We start from the raw sequence: 24519 nt of genomic DNA on the forward strand, positions 1-24519 counted from the left end.
GTGAACACAGCTGAGATTGACACACTGAAGAGAGTTGCTCAGTTCAGTCCTGGAAGCCATCCTTGTACAGTTATTTCAAGATTTCCCCAGCTTCTCTCACTGAAGATCCACCTCTCCCCACCCGCCCCCCCACAAAATGGAGGGAGGCACCCAGGATATACAAGGCAGCTAAGAATCCATGTCTCAATACCACAATATCTAAGGGTTCAGAAGGACTAAAGTTCAGCTGAACAGGGCTAGTAGTCGTCTCTGAGGGCTGATTTCTATTAAGATTGTGATATTTAGTTCCTGTAAATAAGAGTTTCCCCTCTACAGGGCAGATTCTGCCACCCTTAATGTTGATTAGTGCCTTATTCCACAATTAATCTTAATGATTTCAGTTGCAGAGTGAACTCTAAACTTGAGTGAAGATGGCATAATATAGCTGTTAGCAACACTGAGTTCCCCCATCACTGAGACACCTGGGGAGAAGAGATGCACTTATACACACAGCTTTTCATGTGTAGATGTCAAAACGCTTTACAAAAGGCAGGCAAGTACCATTATCCCCTTTTAAAGAGAGGAGCAGTGACTAGCATAGCTTATTCTGTAGCTAAAGGCATGGGTGAACATTCAGTCAGTAAACTTCAACTGAATGACATGTTTATTATAAAGTTCAGACAGAAACCCTGAGTTACCAGCCATAGAACACAATTAAATTAAAAAATAAAAAAGAAGAAGATTTTGCTTTGCATCCTGGATTCCTGGATGGTGCTAAGTGAAACAGGAATAAAAAAGAAAGAAACCAAAGCCAACCCAAAAAGACTTGACTTCACAACAGAGAATATTTCCTCCCTATCAGCATCTGTTCATCCGACAGAACCCTGAATGAATGCTGGGGCAAAGAGGAGGAATGGTCCAGACCCCGCAGGTATCTGGGACAGTTTAACCAAGTAGGTGCTTAAAATGGCTTATGCCCTCGTACAGCAGCCATGTGGCTTCTGGGAGAAACCAAAACCTACAGGATGAAATTTAAGAATTGGTTTTTACAAGCTTTACACAAAAATGGGGCGACTTCTCTAACAGGTGGTTCTGGAAAGAACAGCTGCTAGTTTGACACTGGGGAGGATACAAAAAGTTTGGGAGGGGGCGGGGAAGTCAGACTTCCAGCTGCACCAGCCCTGAACCCCAAATCAGTTGTTAAAGGTGATGTGTCTACAATCAAGGTCTGGCCCTTCACAGGAAAAGACAAATCAGATCTGCTCTTTAGTGACATCATTACATGGATTATACATTCTAGTTCTCATATACACAAATGGATCCCTTTAAAAACTATCAATTTACACTTTTTTAAAAAAAGGTTTTACAGTGAACTTCTACCAAGACAGGAGAGTCCACGAAGAGAAGAGCTAGTCTTTCAGAAGGAAAAAGGCACTTGGCCTTGACATGGTTTGGAGGAAGACAGTCTGCAAATGGGCTTCCTTTCACACGTTGTTTTCCTGCCCGTTTCCCCGCTTCCCATCTTCAGCAGCTCGTGCAATGTCACGAGTGACAGCACTGCACAATGGTGCCATGGACTGCCCAGGTCTTCCACTACAGTGAGGTGGAGGGGAGCTTCTTCACCCGCCTCTGTGCCAGAATGGATGACTCAATGGGCTTCAGCTGGGGGCTTGGCTTGGAGCTGTTTATTGCAGAGTATGTTGCAACCATGGCTCCCTTGGAGAAAAGAATGGAAAAAACAAAAACGGTCACTGGGGTGTCATGGGACTGCATCCACTCAGAATAGCTGGGAGGCAGAAATATCTTTGTACCCTACTAAAAATTACTGGCCAGCATATAAGGAACTGGCTTCTTTTTAGAAGAGAGAGTTATCGGAAGTCTTTCTGTGGCCTGAAGGAGTTAGTTTTTGCCTTGTACTTACTAACCATTCCCCTCCCACTGCAATTTCCCCCAGATCATCCCTTTGCCCTGGCAGCAGATCCCTACCCCCCCACCTTGAGACTGCTCTACCCACTAGCCAGAGGTGGTGATGGAGCAAGAGGGCACCGCCGAATGCACCACAGGCACAGCCCCACAATGCGTACCTTTACAAGCTGTACATCCTGGTGACTCAGCTGGCTCTGGGGTAACCTATCCTTCTGTGTTATCCAGGGATGCTGCAGGACTTGTTTGGCTGTCAGGCGCTGGTGAGGATCAATATGGAGCATCTTTGTTACCAGATCCTGGAGCAAGCATTCAGAGAATTACACTTCAGAAAGGTGGTGCAAACCCATCTGAGAGAGGTTCATCTCATTCAGAGGCCAGACTTAGAAGTTCGTTATCCTAGAGAATAGCAGCTATCAGCCTGGGCACAGAAGATGGGGTTGAGCGTCAATGGCCATGGATGGGCCACTATAGATTGGTATTGCATAGCGGCACTAATTGCAAAATGGTGAAGCACCCTACACAGACACTGCTGCCCCCGTTTTGGAGGAAAACGTGCATGTGAGATGGGAGCTACTGAACCCACATGGTGGGGGAGGAAAAAGTAAAAGCAGTAGAGAAGTTTATTTTAACAGGCTGCACAGCAGCTGTCTATACTTGACCTGAGCTGCAAACTTAATTCAGGTACCAGACCCTACCTTGGCTGCCTCAGAAACCGTGTCCCAATTTCCTCCTTTCAGAGTGAACTTCCCTCCGCCTATTCGGCTCAGGATGTCCTCTGGGGTGTCACTGGGCCCATTTGCAAAAGGAGTGTATCTGAAAAACAGAAAATTTGCAGGTTCCTCTTCTAACTGAACAGAACTGAAATCTGAGTGAATGATAGTCAATAAGGGCAAAATGCCCTCTGCGGCAGGGCACACCCACTAGCAATATACCCACAGACAGCCGTCGGTGTGCTAAACGCATCCCCACCATAAGAGCAGCAGGTACTTACCCTGCCAGCATCGTATAGAGGAGTATCCCTAAACTCCAGATGTCACATCCCTCATCGTAGCCTTGACGTTTTAGTACCTGTGGAGAATAAGCCAAGGGAAAGATGTCAGTTTTCCTAAGAGTTCCTGCTCTGTCAGACAATGAGCATTGATTTGACCGCTCTGTCTGTGCGCTGGACCTTTCTAGGGCTCTGTCAGGGAATAGGGTCATGGACTGATGGTTGGGACTCAACTTGGCTTTGCTTTCATGGATGAAGAGGAAACATCCCAAGCATGTCAAAATAGCTATGGAAAAGAATCAGGCACTAACAGAATCTCACGCTGTGTATTAGTTCTACAGAGAAGCCAGTTCTCTGACACCTAGATATACTCATTGAATTAGGTGGCCAGTACACCAGCTTTTCAGCCCCCTAAATGAGGGGCTTGTTTGCAAGCCAGTGACCCATCCTGTCCTGAGAATGGAGGGTCACTGCTTCTAAAGCCCCAATAGAGCAAGTCTGTTAAGGAACCCAGAGAAGGGGTCGGATTGCAGGACAGAAGTAAATCAGGGGGCAACTTCCAGACTAGGAAAGGGAGCCAAGAGAATCATTTGGTTTTGAATTGTGCCACCACTTCATGAGGAGGCACTAGACAGAGGGTAGGAAAGAAAAGCAGCAGAAGGGTATGAAACCTAGTCCCAAAACTTGCCTCCATTAGTTGAGTACTGGGAGATTATTTCTGCTTTTGCCCGCTCCCCAAAGCGGGCCCTGCTGGCAGAGTGTGCCAGAGCTAGGCCTGGCCAACAGTTCAGCAGGTAACTAATGTTGGCAGAGAACTGCAGCCTGATGGAGGACAGCAAGAGCTACAGAGGGAGAGTTTCAGGTCACGAGCAGCTTACCTCAGGGGCCACAAAGTTTGCAGTGTAGCAAGGGGTCATGAGAAGGCCATTCTCAGCTCTCAACTGCTTGGCAAAGCCAAAGTCACAAATGCGAATGCTCTCTGGGTTTCCAGACTCATCCACATAGAGAATGTTGCTGGGTTTCAAGTCTCTGTGAACTACCTGTGAAGTAAACAACAGCAGGTGCTGCTGTCACACTCCTCTAGCAGCTGCACTCAAGGCTGCAGGAGAAGCAAATGGCACAGACTTAGATTTCATGCCTGGCCTCCCTCAAGACTGAAACGTATCCTAACAGGCAGCTACTTCCTGGAGACGGGGCAGGATAGTAGCCCCATGCCCGCCTGCTTCCCACTTGATTGTGCGGGGACCGGTCAGCATCTCAGCCTCCTGTACTCACCCCTTGAGAATGCAGATACTCTACAGTTTTACAGATCGTGTGCAGCACAGAACTGGCCTCCCGCTCAGAGAAACACTTCTGTCTGAGGATCCTGTCCAGCAGCTCTCCTCCTCTCATCAGCTCAGTCACGAGGAAAACATGCTTCCCGTCGTCATACACCTGCCAAAGCAGATATGCAGGGGTTAGTCCCTAAAACAATAATGATCTCTCTCTTTCATGCATACGTCCGTCCTGGGGGCTGAGTTGCCTGCAACCATGCACCCTATGGCCATAATAAAGTCATTTCCTGCACGTGTTATGGGCGGTTTAGTCTCATGCAGATCTAGTTGGAGGGGACTTTCACAAGCTCTGTAAAAAGTTGAAGCAGAGCCAAGTTTTGATTCACACATGGAGGGACTCCTCTACCCCAGCCTTTGTTACCAGGCAGTGCTGGGGGAACAGACTGGTTTAACGCTGTGTGCACTCTGCCTGGGATCAGGTAAGGGATGGAGCATGGACCAAAGAAGTGCTGCTCACTGCTGAAAGACCTGATGGCACCAGAGTCGCTGGGTGCTCAGTCCCATGAGATTCTGGTGTACTAATAAATTCTTCAAAGGAAAAGTAGCTGTGTTATGGTGAACCACATTATAGCTTTAGAGAGACAGCCGCTCTAAGCTAGGACTTGTAGCAATCAGGTGGTATCAGAAACCACAGTGTACATCCAACGGGATATGCTTCCAAAGCAGCCTTAGTAGTTCTACCACAAGCTCTACAGAAATCCTCCATCTCCCCCAGCACATTGCTGGGGAGCTCTGACACCTTCCCAGACTTGCCACCATTCTATTGTGGGGGTTCTCAGGAGCAACAGCTTCAGCCTCAGCAGGCAGGCCTGTGCTTTCAGAGACATCTCTGCTTAGGTGCAAGTTAAACACGGTTACACTCACATCTTTCAGTGTGATGATGTTTGGGTGCTGCCCGTACCGCAGGAGGATCTCCATCTCCTCAGAAGGGTCTCGTTTACTCTTATCAATGATCTGCAGGAGAGCATAGGAAGTGTTACCAGGCCTGGGGTCCTTCTACCAGGCAGGTAGGACAGAGCTGTGTGCATGGAGAAACAACGGGTGGAGCACTGCAGAATTTAGCCGGGGTTGAGATTCTAAACTTATTTCCACTCCCCAGCTCCTGCTGTTGTGGTTTTCCAGACCGACTCATTTTACTGCCAGTTAAACATCCCCACGATCACATGGGGCACCACATCAGCCTTTGTTCAGGCTGAGAAGCACTCGATGGAATCCCTAAAGCCCAACACAGCAAGTGCAATTACTGAAAAGTAATGTGTGGTACTGAACTTCCCTCTCCCAAAAGGAGAATGTCGCTTCCCCAGCACCCCCAGCCCAGAAATCCAGCCTGGCTTCTTGTATGATAGCGCAGAGCTGCAGGGACAACGGCACTTCGCTCACTTTTATTTTCAGAGGCTGTTACTAGAGAGAAAAGGAAACCCGAGTGTGGGAGTGCACATAAGAGAGAGATGGCAGACTGCAAACCTTGACGGCATATTCCATGTTGGTGGATTTATGAATGCAGCGTTTACACACGGAATAGGAGCCCACACCGATAGTCTCCCTCACTACGTAGCCTTCATTAAACTGGAGACTCTTGCCGTGCAGCTGCTACAGGGGGATGAATGGAGAAATGAAACAAGAAAAAAAAATAGTTTAGGGAAACACCACAGTATCTGCACAGCAACAAAACGGAGGATGGATTGACTGACTGCTACCCACTGCATCACACAGCTTCTTATTCTGCCTGCCAGGGAGGGGGAGAGAAGGGCAAATGGAAGTCACATTTCTAGAGTACCTTTCAGCCCACAGCTACCACCTGCTGAAATGCAGCCACCTCTAGGGTGGGGGGCAGCAGCCGCATGGCACAGAGTTGGGGCAGTGCTCTGGTGTCCTTGGCTGAACAGTTCACCAGCCAGGGGAAGTTATGGAAAGAGTCACAGGATCTTCAGCATCCAAGCAGAGCCGAAAGGACCTTGGTCTTTAAGGCTGTAATTTTCAAAAGGTCCCTAAGGCAGCTTGCATCTAAATCCTATTTAATTTCAATGAAATCTAGCACATAACTGCCTTAAACCCTTTGAAAATCATAGCCCATTTCATCTGAAAGACCCACACATTGCAAGCTGCATCGACTCAACTGACTTGCTGCTGCAGGATGAAGGATTGAGCTGGCCCCAGCAGGATATGAATCCTCTGCGTAAATATGCACGATTGGGTCAAACCGTCCAGGATTTTTAATCTTGCAGCATGTTGAAGTCTGATCTCTCCTCAGGAGGTTATGTGGCGATTTTACCTTGGCCCACTATAGGCTACGTCTCTTGTCCCCTGCCCTTCCTCTTGTTCACATCCACGGCCTGGCTAAGCCATTGAACAAATTCACACACACATCTGGAATCCACCGGGGCACTGGTCAGGGAGTTTGCAAGAGGAAATCCCTCCTTTTCCACAGAAAAAGCCTTGCCCTCAGGCTTTAGCCAGGCTGTCACTTATCAGCCCTCATGGTCTGGCCGACACGCACCAGGCTTCTGGAATCATCACTGCAGTTTAAGGTAGGTCTTTCCTTGGTCCGGTCCCCTTACCTGTACCACAGAATGCAGAGGTGCCTGGGTGGGTTTGACCATGCCATCCTCCATCAATCCAGTTGCCACAAAACTGAACCCTCGGAAGAGCTGATGGGCCCCTGCACTCGGGGGAATTCCAGGGGAGTCTGGAATAAGTCAGGAAAAAGAGTGGTCCTGCAGCTGCCTGCCAGTAGCTGACAATTTACCCCTCACATACTAAGGCCTGGTCTACACTGGGGGGGGGGGGGGGTGTCGATCTAAGGTACGCAACTTCAGCTACGTGAATAGCATAGCTGAAGTCGAACTACCTTAGCTCGAATTACTTACCCGTCCTCACGGCGCGGGATCGATGTCCGCGGCTCCCCCGTCGACTCCGCTACCGCCACTCGCTCCGGTGGAGTTCCGGAGTCGACGGGAGTGCGTTCGGGGTTCGATATATCGCGTCTAGATGAGACACGATATATCGAACTCCGAGAAATCGATTGCTACCCGCCGAAGATGTACCTTAAGAGTTACGGTTACTCCCTGTTCTAGACAGTAGCTACACCGCGTGTTATTCCACAGTTGAAGAGACCATTTACCCTTGAGAGCCCCCTGCAGATTTACTCCTGCACCACCCATCCCTTGTCAAGAGCTGTAACCCTCTGAAGTTAGTGTTCCTCATTTTACAGTGAGGACAGGCCTAGTTCTGCTGGAATAGGAGTCAGTGTCATATGTCTCACCCCAGTACCATGTGTTTATATAGCCAGAGTATCCTGTACCAATTTCCTATTTGCTGGGGTGCACACAAACCTTTTGGCGTACGAGAGGTGAACTCTGTGTCAAAATAAAAGGTGTCATCTGGTCGGGCCACTGCAGGTTTGAAAGGTGGTTTGATCTCCCTGCGATATAGCTTCTGCAAAACAAAACGCCACGGATGCCATTCAACAAACCATCCCCGATGGGTAGATGTCCCAATTGGCAGACATTCCCAAACACGCCTAAGGGAATCGATTTACCAGGAAAGAGAAGCCATGAGGAGGAAACTTTACAAGCCAGAAATTGCTTGGTAGCATAGTGGAAGCTGTTGAGTCACTTCTGTGGCAGAAGCTTGCAGTATTTCTCCTCCCTAGGCATCTGCTACCAAGAGCCAAAAAACCTTGTATCTCCAGGGTGCTAAAAAGCCAGCTATCCAGGAACTAGTTGATGCCACCAGGGTCTGCTGCGTCTTCTCTGCTCGCTCTGGATTAAGATGCTGGGCCTGAAAGCTACATCTAGGAAGAGCTAGAGGAATTCCTGGCAGGGAGTTTTTTTCCTCCCCAAAGCCTTTCTGAATTGCTACTTGAAGATAGTTTGAGAGGAACCCTATATGCTAGCATCATGGGAGGTCTGTTCTAAAACCTTTCTAGGTCTTCTTGAACCTCCATCACCACAGTATCCGAATGCCTCAAGCACTAACTGGCCAGTCCTCAGAAGACCTCTGCAAGGTACAGGAGTACAGATGGGGAAGAGATCACATGACTTGCTCAGAAGTTACACAGGAAGCTTGTGGTAAAGCAGGAAATTGAACCCCTATTTCCTGAGCTCCAGTCTTCATCACCAAACCACCCTGGCCCAATCACTTCAGCCAGATATTGTTCTATTAGGACAATTTCTGTCTTTCAAACTGTAGATCCATTCCTTCCAAAGATTCCTGTCCCTCAAGGATATTTTCCAATACCTCCGAGGTCATCCCTCTCCTGCTTCCTTGTCCTTCTACTGCAAGAGATGGCTGATGGTCTCATTTTGATCTGAATTCACACATGTAGGGTATTTGCTATGACAAACGTGATTTTTGTTCAGTTTCCTACTTCAGCCGTCCAGGTGACTCCCGTTCCTTTTGTGCGAACACTGTTTTGGGGAAGGACTCTGACAGCTGATGAATAGGACGCAGCCTTTTGACTGCCGGTCACTCTATAAGCATCTGTTTCATTGCAGAGCTAAGTCAGTCGAGTGACTCATGCCTCTCCCCTTCATTGGTATGCAAGTTTGAGAGCGTGTAGAATCCAATATCTAAGCAAAGAAAGGTTCAATACTCACATTCCAGTCAATGGTGGAGTAAAAAGGGTGACGCTTTATCTCTTCTGCCCCATCTGTACCAGAACCTGGAAGACAGACACCACTCTGGATGTAGTGCTACTGTATATACCCACTCCACTGCTAACGAAATAAGCAAGGTTATAATCCACTGTGCAATGTGACCAGATATTGCTGGGAGTCAAGCTGTGCTGAGATATGTGGGAGAATCTAGCCAAAATCCAAATGTATCTGACCCACTTGGACAATAGGAGCCAAGATGTTGCACCTGGAGCTCCCAGAAACAATGCAACACCGGATGTCTTACCTAATCTGTTGGCTGGATTCCTTTTGAAAAGGGCTCGCAGGAGACTCTGTGCTTCGGAGCTCAGGAACTGAGGCATGCCCAGCTTTGCTCTGGAAAGAAAAAAAAAATGGTGTAATTAACTATGAGTAAGTAAAACAAGCAAACAGGCGCTGACTGCAGCTCATCTGCCACCTAGCTTCCCACGTCTTTCCTTGCAGCATGTGAGACAGAGTCAGTTTTTCGCTCAGCATTTTAACACTGTGCCCGCCGTAAGTCTGTTTATAGAAATACTTGCAAATTAATGCCATTAAACTGTTATAACCCCCAGGATGCAAAATTCCTGACGTCCTAGCGTAGGGTGACCAGATACCAAGTATGAAAAATCAGGATGGAGGTGAGAAGTAATAGGAGCCTATATAAGACAAAGCACTCAATATCGGGACTCTCCCTATACAATTAGGACATCTGGTCAACCTATCCTAGAAGCAGAGCAGCAAGCTTTCCCCTGTAGAGACACTGAAGAATAACTCCTCTTACTTGAGAATGAATGTCATTGTCTCCTTACGGTCTTTTCCCTGGAACGGCAGGGAGCCAGTGAGCATCTCAAACTAGAAAGAAGAACAAAAGAGAAGGTTAAATGATTGAGTGAGAGTTTCTAGGGGCAGCAGATCCTAATACGCTTTAACACTGAACCTCGATATGGTTTAATGTAATTTATAGTCTTTCAAAAGAACACCTTAGAGCTGAAAGGCCTTGGATTGAATGACCACCAGGTGGCAGCTCCAAATCCATACAAGGAACACTAGCATCACTTCCAGTCTGAAATGAAAGTATCTTAACAGGAAACTTAAGCTGTCTTAAATGAGACAAAATGTGACAGTCGTGAGAGACTGTCAGAAACCATCTAAATTCTACGTGGAACAGCTATGAATGTAGCTGATCCCTGTGACATTCGTTACACTTCACTACTGATTGCTTCGGGCAGAGTAACGTATATGGGAGCTTGGAAACATTGGAGTGATTATTAGATCTTTCCTAGTTCAATAGTTCTCTGTTAAGATACAGTATAATGCAAGAGCTATTGCATCATCTCTCCAGAGCTACCATTTAAAGAGTCACCATAAAATTAGGCTTCAAACATGCTAGTTAGATACTATACCATTAATACACCATATGACCACCAGTCAGCGCTGTGAGTGTGGCCCTGACGATTCACAACTTCTGGTGCCATATATTCCACTGTCCCACAGAAGGAATACGCTTTCTTCTCATGGTCAACGGCTTCTTTACTCAAACCAAAATCTATGCAAAAGAGAAAAACCATGAACATACGTCCACTTTCTACAAACAGAGCATAGGCATGGAAGAATGCCTGTATCTCAAGTTGCAAGTCTGCTGTAATGCAAGATTTTTGGAGTCACCTTACCTGTGAGTTTGATGTGTCCTTCTTCATCCAAGAGGATGCTATAAGAGGGAGGAGAGACAGGTGTGTAAACACCAATGATCATTACCGTAACAGAGATGCTAACAAGTGAACCAGCACTTATTTCTGCTCCTGAGAGGCTAGTTAAAAAGCTTTAAGAACCCCACAAAACAGATCTTAGCGCCACCACTTTCAGCCCCGATGGTTTAGCCCTTTCATCAAGATGTACAACGCAAAGAGAACGGCCCATTTTCCTCAAGCCACTTACACTCTCCCTCCTAACAGGGATGCTTTGTGCAAGGACTCCATTATTTGCAATACCGTAGCACCTTGGAGCCCCAATCCTGGATCAGGAACCCACTGTGCTAGGCATTGTACAAACACAGAACAAAGAGACATCCCTGCCCCGAAGAGCTTACAATGTAAGTATAAAGACAAGAGACAACAGGTGGACAGAGCGAGGACTACAAGGAATCAATGAGACAACACTGGTCAGCATGACAGGCAGCTGCCCCAGCACATCCGCAACTTAACTGTTAAGTTTTTTGTAAGCATTACAGCAGAGGAGATTTGGAGAACCCCCTACTTTTCCTTTGATGGCTCTACAGGGGTTGGGGGGGTGTTTGATGCCCGAGTCTTTATACAGTCTCTTTGGAGTACCCCTATTTGCCAAGCAAGCCAGCATTTTAGTTAGCTACAATCTGAGTCCTTGGGTCAGCAAGAAAAAGCAAAGCTTAAAAAGAAGTCTGTTATTGGCAGAAACAACTGCCCTACTATTCCATACGCCCATGCAATCCATCTTGGTCTGTTTCGCTCTCTCTCTCTGACTGCGTCTGTGTCATCTGATGTGATGTGCAAGACGCTGAGTCCAACCCTCAGGCTTCATGTGAACTTGGTCCCAAATGTTTTCTGTGCAAGGACTATTCAGTTGCACAAGTGATGTGTATCTCTGCAGAGGCCCTGTGTTTTGCATAGCTCCTCCCCTGGAGGACTGTTCATTGCTCACTATATAGCCGTAGACTAGCACGAGGTGCTCTCTTAGCCCAGGAGAGGGCGAGCTGCAGTGCAGTGTTCCCAGCACAACTGCCTAGGAAGGGAAGGAGAAAGCTGGAGCATTATTCTCCTTCTCTCTTTCCACACAAGAGATTTAGGCTACTGCTACTCATTACTCCAGCCTACGTGCATTTCTCAGCTTAACAGGAGGACGCTTTGGCATTTAAAGACTACAGACGTGAGACTGAGCTGTAAGAGAGCTGGCCCAGTGCTTTGTCGTTAAATCAGAGGCAGCGTAAGGTTCTGCTGTACGTACTTCTCTGGTTTGAGGTCTCGGTATAGGATTCCCAGGCTGTGTAAATGATCAAGCCCCAGAGCCAGCTCAGCTAGGTAGAACTTCACATCTTCCTCAGTGAACATTACCTGAGGGACAGAGGAGAGACAGACACCTGGGTTATAAGAAATCAGCCTCCCAAGAACATACTATCAAGTTGTTCTCCATCCCAAACATCCCCTCCCCAACATACCCAGCCACTCACCCCTTCAGACTTGTATTTCCTGCTACCCTGAGATTAAACAGCACAATTAGAGGTTGCTAAGCAGTGAGCTGATGTTAATTTAGGATGTTCATTTACATCAGCTCTTGTTCTCCAATTATCTTTACCTGTCACTTCAATTTGCAGATTAACTTCCCATCCCTAGCCTCCTTCCTTGCCCCCTCCTCGATAGGAGCAAATCAGTTTGATTAAGCCGCTACATTGCAGCAGGACAGAGAAAGGGAGTCCCTGGTTCCCATCTCTGTCACTTTACACAGCAAGAGACATAGCAGTAGCTAGTCAGGGCTCACCTCACCTATGTAGCCACTGTTTTCTGTTCTGATGAGTTGCAGAACAGTGCTCCAAATACCAGTTGTCCTCTACAATAGGCACCCACTATTGCCTACGCTGGTAGAGCTGAACACGCACGCACCATGAACAGCACAGCAAGATCCCAAGGCATGCTCACCTCTTTGGAAAGCCGAGTGAAGAGATCTCCTCCTCTCAGGAAATCCAAGATGAGATAGAGCTTGCCCTCTGTCTGGAATGCTGAAACATAGGCCAGAGCAGGAATCAGTCCCCTTCTACCCTTGACTGCTTGGCAATGTCAGATACCAACCAAAGCTGGGTGGCTTTAGATTTCCAGATGCCCCACATTCCCACTAGGCTTAATACAGATATGGCTAGTGATTGGGTGTCAAAATGAGATCACCTGCAAAGTCAGCACTGGGATGGGAGATCACCAAGAACACTTAGGCGCCGCAGGAATTGGCATTGGTGATTGAGTAGGTGGCATTCTTCCCTTGAAATCGGTGCCTAATCAATGCATGCTGCTAGGAGGCAGTGACTTATTGGAAGAGCTGTTTTTGCAGAGGAGAAATAAGAGGTGCCGACCACTGTAGTGCATAAATCTCCCACGATACCTTTTCTAGGAGTAGGAGTTTTAACCCTGAGGACAAATTCTAGCACGCGTCGTTATTCTGCCTTCTTAAATCCCCCCTGCTGTTTTGGTAACTGAAGCACCAGCTGCCTCTGACGCCACCCACAATGGAGAGCTCAGAATTCTGAACTTCGGAAGGAGGGTGGGGAATGGAAGGGAGGGGAGATCGGGTCCAAGGGGCTGCATGGAAAAGACAAAACTAAGCTTTAAAAAAGGGAACAAATTCTGGTGCATCTGCTACGCCTGCTCTTCTGTGCTTAGACAGAACTGCACTGAACACACAACGCCCAAGGGTTTAAAATTCATCCTCTTCTCCTGTGATATTCTATTTTCCTATTCAATAACCAGGCAGGGCATGGGGCCAAGATCCTATCAGAGGAAGAGTTCATTTTTAGGGGGATTGTGCTTAGAAAGACAATAGGACAATCTAGAAAGAAATGGGATAAGGGGCTACTTGACAGATAAAGGCTCCTCCCACATTACTGCTATTGGCATAACCCTTCCAGACAGTATTTGAGAAAAATGCTTTGAGCACATTCAACAAGAATCTGTCGCTGGACACCTAGGGAACACCTCCCCCGGGCAATGCACTGCACCTGCAGTAGTGCATAGTGGGTAGTGCTCATGGACAGTTAGAAACTATTCAGGGCTGTTGCCACCCACTGACTCTGCCATTCCTTTGGCCTGAAGCTAGCTGTGTACTCACCATAGTGCAGTTTCACCACAAAGGGATGGTTCACATCAGCTAAGATGTCCCTTTCCATTTTTGTCCGTACGCGATCGCGCACTGTGGAGAGAGATGCACAGTTCAGACACTTCGGAACAGCACTGTGACCCTGACACCAGCTACAGGGCTCTGCCTGCAGCCTCATGGCTTCACTAGCTCTCGCCTGAGCTAGACATTTCCCCATTCCCAGCTCTGAAGAGACTTTCTTTCTTGGAGCAGCATTGAATTACTCTCTCCCAGCTCAGTCAGTCAGCTGTGTGGAGATATGGGTGCATCACTACAGAATGGTGCAGAGTTTTCCAAGCACAACTTCTCATTCCATTTTGGGGATGCAGATGTGGATCAGCACATGGAAAGCCCTTCTCACCTTTCAAGGTTGCTTTCTTCAGGACCTTCATGGCATAGAGATGGCCATTGTCAGGTGGGGTGATTTTTCTTACTAAAAAGACCTGCATACACAGGAGGAGAGATCAACTTGTTACTAAAGTCGTCTGGATAGAATTTTACTGCATACTAGCAAATAAACCCCCACGCGACTCCAAAACAGCAGTGAACTGCAGGGTCAACAAGTTCACTGCTTTGAGCTCCGCAAACAAAAGCCTACAGGTTTCCAGAGTCTCCTAGGGAGGGTATTTTGATGCTTCACTCTTCCTGCTCCCCATCTCCAAAGCAAGCTTGCCCTTAGAGCACTCCTGCCTCTGCTCACCACACCTTTTTAACTCCAACCATCACAACTGAAAGCAATACCTATTAAGAAAGAAAGAAAAAAAAAAAAAGCCTCTCCCCAATACAATACTCTCCACTCTTGGTACCGTGTCAGACTATATCAGAATCAGGGAGTACCCAAGTGGATTTGGCAGCAAGACTGACTTCCAGGCATTCATGATTAATGCCATCCCTCGCAGCTTCCCCTTCCTTTCCAAGTCCTCGTATACAACAGTGGCTGGATCCAGACAGGGAAATGGGGCCTCATTATCAGAGAGTGGCCACTTCTCTTGGCAGCAGGAGAAATGGAGCTCAGAATCCTAGTCTGATCCTCAGTGACCCGTGGAGATATCCAGGCTATTGACCAATGCAATATTGGCCAGTCTCAAGACTGTATGCAGCAGATTGTTTTTAGATATGGATTATTCATGGGTTGAAAGAGAAGAGAGTTTAGGTGCCACTTCCCTCCCCCTCCATAAAGGGTAAAAAAAAAAGACCATGCGTACAAGTGAGAGGAAGCCTTGGATAGTCACCCGTATACAGAGTAATCTGAGAGAGGAGGGTGGGGAGAGTAACAGAGAATCCCCAAATTCTCTTTATCCAGCCACATGGCTAGAGAGCCAATCGGAGAGCAGCTGGATGTTGCTTTGCCATGTGGAATACCTACATTTTAGGGCTGTAGATTAATTGCAGTTAACTCATGCAATTAACTCAAAAAAGTTAATCCTGATTAATCGCAGTTTTAATCGCACTGTTAAACAATAAAATACCAACTGAAATTTATTAAATATTTTGGATATTTTTCTACATTTTCATACATGTTGTATTCTGCGTTGTGATTGAAATAAAAGTGTATATTATTTTTTATTACAAATATTTGCACTATAAAAATGATAAACGAAAGAAATAGTATTTTTCAATTCACCTAAGTACTGTAGTACAATCTCTTTGTTGTGAAAGTGCAATTTACAAATGTAGATTTTTGTTTTGTTACATAACTTCACCCCAAAAACAAAACAATGTAAAACTTCAGAGCCTACAAGTCCACTCAGTCTTACTTCTTGTTCAGCCAATCGCCAAGACAAACAAGTTTGTTTACACTTACAGGAGATAATGCTGCCTGCTTCTTATTTACAGTGTCACCAGAAAGTGAGAACAGGCATTTGCATGGCACTTTTCTGGCTGGCATTGCAAGGTATTTACGTACCAGATATACTAAACATTCATATGGCCCTTCATGTTTCAGCCTCTATTCCAGAGGACATACTTCCATGCTGATGATGCTCGTTTAAAAAAAAAATGCGTTAATTCAATTTGTGACTGAACTCCTTGGGGGAGAACTGTATGTCCCCTGCTGTTTTACCTGCACTCTGCCATATATTTCATGTTATAACAGTCTCAGATGATGACCCAGCACATGATGTTCATTTTAAGAACACTTTCACAGCAGATTTCACAAAACGCAAAGAAGGTACCAATGTGAGATTTCTAAAAAATAGCTACAGCACTCAACCCAAGGTTTAAGAATCTGAAGCGCCTTTCAAAATCTGAGAGGGACGAGGTCCCTCATGCTTTCAGAAGTCTTAAAAGAGCAACACTCCGATGCGGAAACTAAATAACTCAAACCACCAAAAAAGAAAATCAACCTTCTGCTGGTGGCATCTGACTCAGATAATGAAAATGAACATGCTTTGATCCGCACTGATGTGGATTGTTATAGAGCAGAATCTGTCATCAGCATGGACACATCCCGTGGACTGGTGGCTGAAGAATGAAGGGACATATGAATCTTTAGCACATCTGGCACGTAAATATCTTGCGACACCGGCTACAACAGTGCCATGAGAACACCTGTTCTCACTTTCAGGTGACGCTGTAAACAAGAAGCAGGCAGCATTATCTCCTGAAAATGTAAACGAACTTGTTTGTCTGAGTGATTGGCGGAACAAGAAGTAGGACTGAGTGGACTTGCAGGCTCTAAAATTTTACACTGGTTTATTTTTGAATGCAGTTTTTTTGTACATAATTATACATTTGTAAGTTCAACTTTCATGATAAAGCAATTGCATACAGTACTTGTATTAGGTGAACTGAAAAATACTATTTTTTTTTTTACAGTGCAAATACTTGTAATAAAAAATAACTATCAAATGAGCACTGTACACTTTGTATTCTGTGTTGTAATTGAAATCAATATATTTGAAAATGTAGAAAATATGCACAAATATTTAAATAAATGGTATTCTATTACTGACAGTGTGATTCATTTTTTTAATCGCTTGAGAGCCCTACTACATTTATAAGCAAAGATCTCTCCTTCCACCCTCTTCATGGTCAGAACTCACATTAGAGCCCATTGGAGCACTGCACACACAAGGACTGCAAGAGTGGACCTCTAGGAGCAGACTGCACCCGCAGCAGCATCCGGTCTCAGAAGTTATCCGGTCAAGTTGTTATTCCAGTTATGAGCTGGTGGGAATCATGCACGTCACCCATCATCCTGGCCCCAAAATAGATTTAACTGACATAAAAAGATACAGTAGGAAGTAAACTTACTTTGCCAAAAGAGCCTTGGCCCAGAACTTTGAGAAGTTCAAACTGTGAAGGATCAGCCTTCTCAGAGCCTTCCTTCACATGGTGTGTGATGTTAATTTCTTTCACGATACCTTCATCCTGAAATAAAAAACACATGGATGAGGAAGACTAACCTCCAGAGTGGAGGAAAAGCCCCATCCGTTCAAGTACAACTACAAGCTCCTGGGAACCAGAACTGATCCCACAACACAAGCACCTCCTGCTTGCAACTTCCAGAGCAAAATCACTAGAAGGACTTCAGCAAATAGTCTAGCACCTTACAAATATTTCACTCTCTTATCAAACGCCACACTCCTTTGCTTCTAGCCAAAGAACAGAGTTCAGTTTCTTTGAACTGCATTTCATAAGAGTTTTGAAAGCAATTTTTTTAAAGCAATAGTGGCAATAATGTTTATACTACTAAAAATCCCAACACACGGCATTGTTGTCATACAACAAGGAGGTGGCTGGCAAGTCAGACACACAGAACCCCATCTGCTCAGCAATCTGAGTAGCTCTGTCACAGGAGTCTTAGTGCATCTTCAGCACATAAGGACGCTTTTTTACAGCCTCAGCTCTTCTGGGAGATAGAGAAGCCAACGTCTGTATCTGACACATGGTTTGTTTAAATACATTCTTTTGCCGAGCTCAAGAGCAGACATGATCAGAGAATAATGAAAGGTGGAGGGAAGGTAAGTCACTACCTTCCATTTACCTTTTTTTCAAAAGAGAAGACAGGGCAACAAAGGATATTAAAAAGACAACATTTAACATGTCCCTCCCCACCTCTCAAACAAAATGTCTGGTGGAACTCCCTGCCACAAGACCGAGGCCAAGAGTTTAGCTCAATTAAAAAAGCCCTAAACATTTATATGAATCAGAACATCTCCAGAGATTAAAAGAGGGGCATAAATGTTCATGCTTCAAAGCACTCAGTCATTAACTACCTTGGGAACAGGAAGGAGTTTTCCTTATAGTCAAATGACTTCATAATTATCATTTTTTTAAAATAAACAAAGCACCCAATACTAGATCCAGGCAAAAAACTTGACTAAAAACATCTTTTCGGGGATCAAAAAAATAAATAAATGGAGATTTGGCAACACCAAAATATTTTATGATGGTTTTTCAGAATTGTTCCAGTCAAAGAAGCTTTTAAAAATGTCAAAACCTGCTCTCCAAAACACTGTTTTGACATTTTCTAAACAAAAAACATTTCAATTTTATTTTGAAATTAGTTTCAAAATTTCCATTAATTTTAACAAAATGTCAAAAATGTTTAAAATTTCTCAAAATCTAAACAAAAATATTTTGACTCTCCATTTTTTAAAATTTGTTTTTGTTTTTTCAGAATTGCCAGTGAACCAGAAAATCTGTATTTGTACGGCTCCACCTGAGATTCTCCAGCATATGGAAACTCAACAAGCTGGACCTCTGGTCTGGGAATTACGTTCTGGAGCACACTGAAGACCCAATCTACAGCAGGGCTCAGAGACATTGGATTTAAAAGTGGCCCTGACTTCTTAATACTTTTTAGTTGACTTAACATCTTGACTAAGTCAGGTTTAGAAACAACAATTCTACCCTATGTAAAAATCCACTTTTGTACAGTTTAGTCCCTACAGGTTTTAAATAGAACAGTATTTAAATCAAGTTTAACCACCACCCGAGAGGATGGAGCTGCCATGTAGTTTAGGCACTGGCTTGCTTTCCTTACCAGAGCTACCTCCACCCTCTCTAAAAAGGTTCTCCGGAAGCGGGGAGATGCGCACAAGGATGTGGTTGCCTACCTGAAGTAGTGCAGCCTTTTCTTTTTAGCTCATGAGCTTTGTTTTCTCTAGAGTAGGAAGTGCCTTTGTTTTCATATTATTTGGCAGCTCTGTTCTCTCAAAACCAATAGACGACACTGAATTCTGGTACCAACGGAAGCCTTTACACACACACACACACACACACACACACACACACACACACACACAACAGGTCCAGCAAGAGTAGCAGCAGGACTAACTTCCCCAACATTCTCCTGCCTGTCTCATCCCTGTGCTGGAGGGAGCAAACTAGAGGCAAGAAAGGTATTGTCTCCATAACTCGTCCTAAGCTTCTATGCAGAGACTGTCCATAAGATGGTCAACAGAGTTTGTGGTTTTTACATTGCTGGCAGCTGTCCACTAGGGATTGAATCACCAACTCCTTTCCCATGCCAATGAAAGAAACCAAACCACTCTCTAGGAACAGCTTTCCATCATTGTCAACCTGGTTTGGACTGAATAGAACAAGGGGCCCCCGTGACATTATAACCCCCAGTTGCTAAAGCATGACACCCAACCAACCTGAGAAAGGACCCGGAAATACCAAGCTATTTGGGGAATGTCATGAAAGGTACTAGAGAAAGCCTGCAGTCTAGGAGTATTAGGGCTGAACACACACTGTTCTGACAAGTCTATTTTGTCAGACTGTAGAGAGTTTCATTTCCAGCACACTATTTTTGTGGCCACAGTCACTTTTCTGGACCTCAGCAGTACAATTTGCTGTTCATAAGGAAAAAAGAAAGATCTGGCCAACAGCGTTCCCATTAACACAAAAGAATGAAGAATAGCCAGAATTCAGGACAGCTTAACGACCCAGTTCAACATCAAGGAAGTAGTATTAAAGTTAGGCTTCATTGTAGAAGAGAAAGAAAAACAGGGGTTTCATGAAAACAGCAAGGAGAAAAAAAAATATTGACACTGATTGGGTTAGGTTAAGTTTACTACTAAGTTATATTGTTTGCCTGGTAGATCCATTTTAAATGAATATTTCCTTTACACACAGGCATTTATGCTCCTCTGTATTCCTTCATTATAACTGAGGGACTCACTATGGTAGGAACAGTTCCATGTACACCCATTAGCTGCTGTTCCAAGTTCTTCCAATGAAGGTACAATACAATTGTACGAACGATCTGAACTTCAGGACATTTAGCCAACAATAAGCCCCAATTTGGCTAGTTTTAGATGGGTTTTCACCACTATACTTGTGCTCTCAAGGCTGTCAGGCAGTGAAAGATTTGCATAGATAGTCTGGCAACTAAAGCTGGTCAGTGAATATACAAACTAGGAAAAAAACTGGTATTTGCAAGGAGACCGAAATTGATCACATTTTGAGATGAAGCTTTAGAGTTCAGCTAACAGCCCCTGTATAAAAAAAGGTGTGTTTTTAAAATGTTTTTGCCTGCCTAGTCCATTAACCTACAAAACTACTGCAAGAAAGACAACATCATGACTGTTTAGAGCATTAGTCAGAAGATCAGATTCCATAATTTGTTCAGTTGCAAACCAGACAAGCAGCAGGTATAATAAGCAAGTCACAACACTGGCCAGTAGGAACAATCGCGGCAGCCAGATGATAATAAATGCATTATCACCACACTGATCGTAGCATTAACCGGCTTTATACCTGGGTGAAGGAACTTTCCTTCTCCAATGCAATTAAGCCAAAGTTACCCTGCAGGAAAGAGGGAAGACCCAGAAGGCTGCATCCCCAAATTGCAGCAACTGTTAACCCAACCAACATCAGTCCTGTTGAACTGAGCAGTTACAGACACAGGCTGAAGCCAGAGCGTCCTCCAGCAAGCTAGCTGCAGTACTAACCGAGCTGGAGAGCTGGTCAGGGGCAGGCAGTTGCAGGCTGCAAGGTTTCGCTCGGTGTTTCCTGTGCAGCCACAGTGTGAGAAAGGCACAGATGCGAGGAAGCTTGGGGTCCCTCTCCATGGTCCATCCCGTTCAGCATGGCACATCCCCGGTTACCAGGGGAGCATGGCAGGCTGCTGGAATACACACTGCTCCATGGAGGACTTGGCTTCAGGTTTTAGAGTTGCAGGCTGGAGGAGCTGCAGGTGGTTAAAGCCCCACTGGCAGATGAGCAGTGAAGGCAACCCTCTCTGACTCGCACAGCTAAGCAGGTTAACACTCCCACTCTCTGCACCTCACACTCCTTCTCAGATCTGACTCCTCTCTATTCAAAGAAGACTCTCTCTCTCTGCGTTAGACTGGACAGGGTCTACTCTAGGTAGTCTGAGTTTATGTGAGAACTCCCACAAAGGGGGAGTATTTTGAGGAGTTATTTACATTTTGAACAAGAGATAAAAGCCCCACATTCAGAAGAGCCTGAACAGTGATACTGCCTAGAAGATCTGCAAATGCATCTTTGCCCCTCTGATTGGGCATGGAGAAGAGGATTTGGTATCAGATCGATCCTGGGGGTTACTCCCCTAGGGCATATAACCACACTGAATTCAGTGATAAATTTGGTCCTTAGATTTCCACACGTACAACTCTTGCACAGCCAAGAGGATACCTTCTATCATAGGGGAGGTGGCTTTGCCTAATCACTTCCTGGAATCTTATCCATGATATTTATAAGGCACCTATGGAGATAGTAAGTAACCAACAAGCCATGGTTCTGCAGAGGCCATGGCTCAAGGAGCTGCAAACAGGGACAGAATAGAGGTTACAGAGTGTTGTGGCAGACAGAGTAGCCCTTTCGTCCCATCATTGTCCAAATCCACTTACAGGATGGGAGGGATTGTTCTGATTTAAAAAACAACCCACCAGCCTCCTTTCCCACTCCCTCTTCTCCATGTTCCCTTTTCATAGTCCCGCATGCTGGGCTAAGTGAGCATGGAGTTATTCCCTCCAGTTACGTTTCTCTGGTTTTTTTGCTTTAAAACTAGCCTCGCTTGCAATAAGACACGAGTCTGTCTCCATTCACTTCTGGAAATACCCCCAGACACTGGGGGTGTTTGGAGCTGGGATTTTAGTTTGAGCCTATGACTACTTCTGACCTTTCTCCTCCTCACCATCCACAAACCCCGCTCTTTGGTAACTGATAATGAAAGTAGGAAATGACTGTTATTTACGTTGCGTTAACACCAGTCAGGGACGAGGGCCCCATTGTGCTACATGCTGTAGAAGTGAGTCAGACCAAGATGGGCTCTGCCCCAAAGACACAAGTAGAGGAGTTGGGGTGCGGGACAGAAGGTTCAGTAGGAAAGATCCCGAGCAAAGGGCAATAGCTGAGTAAAGTCTAGGTGCCGGATTCGGATTTACATTACTTTATTCTGCTGGGGCCAGAGTGTGAGCGGGAATCAAGGCCAGAGTTTGCACTCAACATCCGTAAAATGAAGTTAATGACACTGACCTCCTTCGTAAAGAGGTCTACTAGATCGACGAGCTAGGTAATTATAAAGAGAGTGTCAAGAATGACTAAGGGTTGCGTTGGGTCAGTTATTTCTGGTGGACACAGTAGCCATCCCGCTGCTCAAGAACTGAATGTGAACAGTTACTGCTAAACTAAGGTGACCAGATGTCCTGATTTTATAGGGTCAGTCCAAATATTTGGGCCTTTGTCTTATACAGGTGCCTATTATCCCCCACCCCCGTCCCAATTTTTCACACTTGCTGTCTGGTCACCCTATGCTAAACTGTTAGCATGGATACAAATGCAATCTTCTTCCCTCCCAGGGCAACTAGCTTATTGGAGAATAATACATAACACAGAGGCAGAGATGGGCAGAGTGCCTTAACAACCACACAAAATGGCGCCTTGTGCCCCAAAGACAATGTAAGAGTACAACAGTTGATGACTACAACATGGGGGGGTTGGGGGAGGGTGAAGACATGATCACATGAGTGAGTGACTCATGTCTGTCTGCCTTCCATATTAGCAACTCTGTGATTTGGCCAGTAGACATGTGCCATAAAAGACCTTTCAGAGAGGTACTTGTGCACATTGCTAACACCTGCTTGTGTCCCCGATTTTACTGAAGTTCACAAGTACAGTTCAGACAGTGTTAATGGCGTGCAAAGCTAGCACAGGCGTTGGAGGAGAGAATGATTCACAACTCAAATCCTATACTGTAATAAATGGTCAGAGAATCTTGTCATACGACAAAGTGTGAATTAAAAGACAAGTCTCCTCAAGCCATGTGTTTGCAACGGGCTCTCTTACCTTATCTGCTGAGTCTACAACGTCTTTCTCTATCCAAGATATGTCCGATTTTGCCTGTAGAACAGCAAATGAGTGTCAGTACAAAGGGTCTGTGATGCTCAGTTAACATTTTCCTCATGTATTTGTTTAATAGAAGCAGACAAGCTATTTACAAAGTGCCCCCAGTAACATCCCTCCCAAGAGGCAATTCAGAGCTGTGTTGGTACTGCCAGGAAAGAAGGGTCCAGTAGATTTAAGAGTTCTTTACAGACTTGTTTGCACAGCAGCTGGGAGAGGGGAGTGAACGTCAGAAGTGAATCCTGCCTGCCTCCAAAGGTCACAGGATCACTGCGGCTATGGGGAAAGAGTTTAGTTCCTAGGTCTTCACTGGGCAACTGGCCTCTTTAAAGGAAAATGGGGCCAGCCTCACCCATGCCATAGTTAGTCCCCCTCTTAGGCTGGGGGGCAGCTAATTATGGCACAGGCGGGGCTGGTTCTACTCTCCCTTAAAGGGGCTGGCTGCCCAGGGGCAGGGCCAAATTCTGCTCTCAGCCACACCTGGTGTAACTCCACAGCAGCTCTCTGCTTTGGTAGAGTTACCCTGAATGTCAAATCAGTGTAACAGCAGAAACTGGGATCTGGACTCTTGCTCAGCTCTTACCAGCTGAGAAATGGGTTTTCATCTGAGTGGGAATCAGGGCTCCTAAACCACCTAATAAGAATACAGACAAGTAAACAGGGCATCACATTTTGCAGGAAGAGAGTAGGTCCAGCCCCTGTGTCGTGGTCTGTTTCCAGCCCAGCTATTGCATTTCATCTCAAAGGGTGAAATGAGAAGCACTCATCCAATTGCCTTTTAACCTGATGCTCGTCCAGTTCTAGGCAGTCTTCTTTTGTTGAGAGAGAGAGAGTGTGTGTGTGTGTGTGTAAAAAACTGTTTGAGGAAGGTTTAACCATGCCCTGGTTCAAAAGCTGTTCCTTCTGCTCTGCTCCCACAGAAACACTGGCAGACAGATTTCAGACAAGACGGTTACATTTGAAGAGCCTGATTTTTGGAAGGTTAGAGATTAGATCCCAAAGCCTGTTGTATCTCCAAGAGGTTAACTCGTGCACAACTAGATTCACTATCACAGCTGGGTGCTTTTTCAGCCAGCTTTGAGAGGCTGAGCTGAAGTTTAAATAAAAAGAAATCCCCCAGATGTGATGCATTTCCCTCTGTGGGGCTCAAATTCTCAAGCTGCAGATTAGGTGGAGCCTCCTGTAGTGTGGCCACATGTGCTTTTTAAAGAGACACTCGAATGCTACTTCTGCTTTCTCTTGATGCGGTTAGGTAGTGTCACAGGGTGGGGGTGGGGGTGGGGTGAGGGAGCTTGTGGCCCAGCATTTTGGATAACTGGAGTTACAGTTCCAAGGTCCTCTGACCACGGATCGAAAGGAGAAACCTCCCCAACTCTGCACCCATAAACAGCATTACTGTCAAAAAATCTGAAAGTAAGTAATGGCTGCGAAGGGGATATGAGAAAAAATAAGCCCTGGGGGAACT

At 45.6% G+C, this 24519-nt stretch overlaps 1 protein-coding gene across 4 annotated transcripts in view; it reads right to left on the bottom strand.

Moving 5' to 3' along the window:
* Positions 1–625: 625 nt before the first annotated feature.
* RPS6KA1 (ribosomal protein S6 kinase A1) overlaps positions 626–24519 on the bottom strand; it is a 64199-nt gene continuing 40305 nt past the window's right edge. The window contains exons 3-23 of one of the 4 annotated variants that reach the window (XM_044997995.1): positions 22998–23051; positions 16989–17105; positions 14095–14176; positions 13707–13787; positions 12530–12609; positions 11841–11947; positions 10535–10572; positions 10268–10410; positions 9646–9716; positions 9130–9218; positions 8826–8890; positions 7560–7662; positions 6786–6913; positions 5692–5817; positions 5092–5181; positions 4169–4327; positions 3772–3933; positions 2897–2973; positions 2601–2718; positions 2064–2201; positions 626–1695 (exon numbers count right to left, since the gene is read on the bottom strand). In XM_044997995.1, the coding sequence (XP_044853930.1) occupies positions 1573–1695; positions 2064–2201; positions 2601–2718; positions 2897–2973; positions 3772–3933; positions 4169–4327; positions 5092–5181; positions 5692–5817; positions 6786–6913; positions 7560–7662; positions 8826–8890; positions 9130–9218; positions 9646–9716; positions 10268–10410; positions 10535–10572; positions 11841–11947; positions 12530–12609; positions 13707–13787; positions 14095–14176; positions 16989–17105; positions 22998–23051 (2151 nt within the window). In that variant the 3' untranslated portion in view covers positions 626–1572. Of the gene's footprint in view, positions 1696–2063; positions 2202–2600; positions 2719–2896; positions 2974–3771; positions 3934–4168; positions 4328–5091; positions 5182–5691; positions 5818–6785; positions 6914–7559; positions 7663–8825; positions 8891–9129; positions 9219–9645; positions 9717–10267; positions 10411–10534; positions 10573–11840; positions 11948–12529; positions 12610–13706; positions 13788–14094; positions 14177–16988; positions 17106–20638; positions 20894–22997; positions 23052–24519 lie in introns of those variants that run through there. The other 3 variants (XM_044997992.1, XM_044997993.1, XM_044997994.1) reach the window with 3 other exon arrangements.

This window comes from Mauremys mutica, chromosome 23, assembly GCF_020497125.1.
Source record: "Mauremys mutica isolate MM-2020 ecotype Southern chromosome 23, ASM2049712v1, whole genome shotgun sequence".
In the NCBI taxonomy this organism is placed as follows: Eukaryota; Metazoa; Chordata; order Testudines; family Geoemydidae; genus Mauremys; species Mauremys mutica.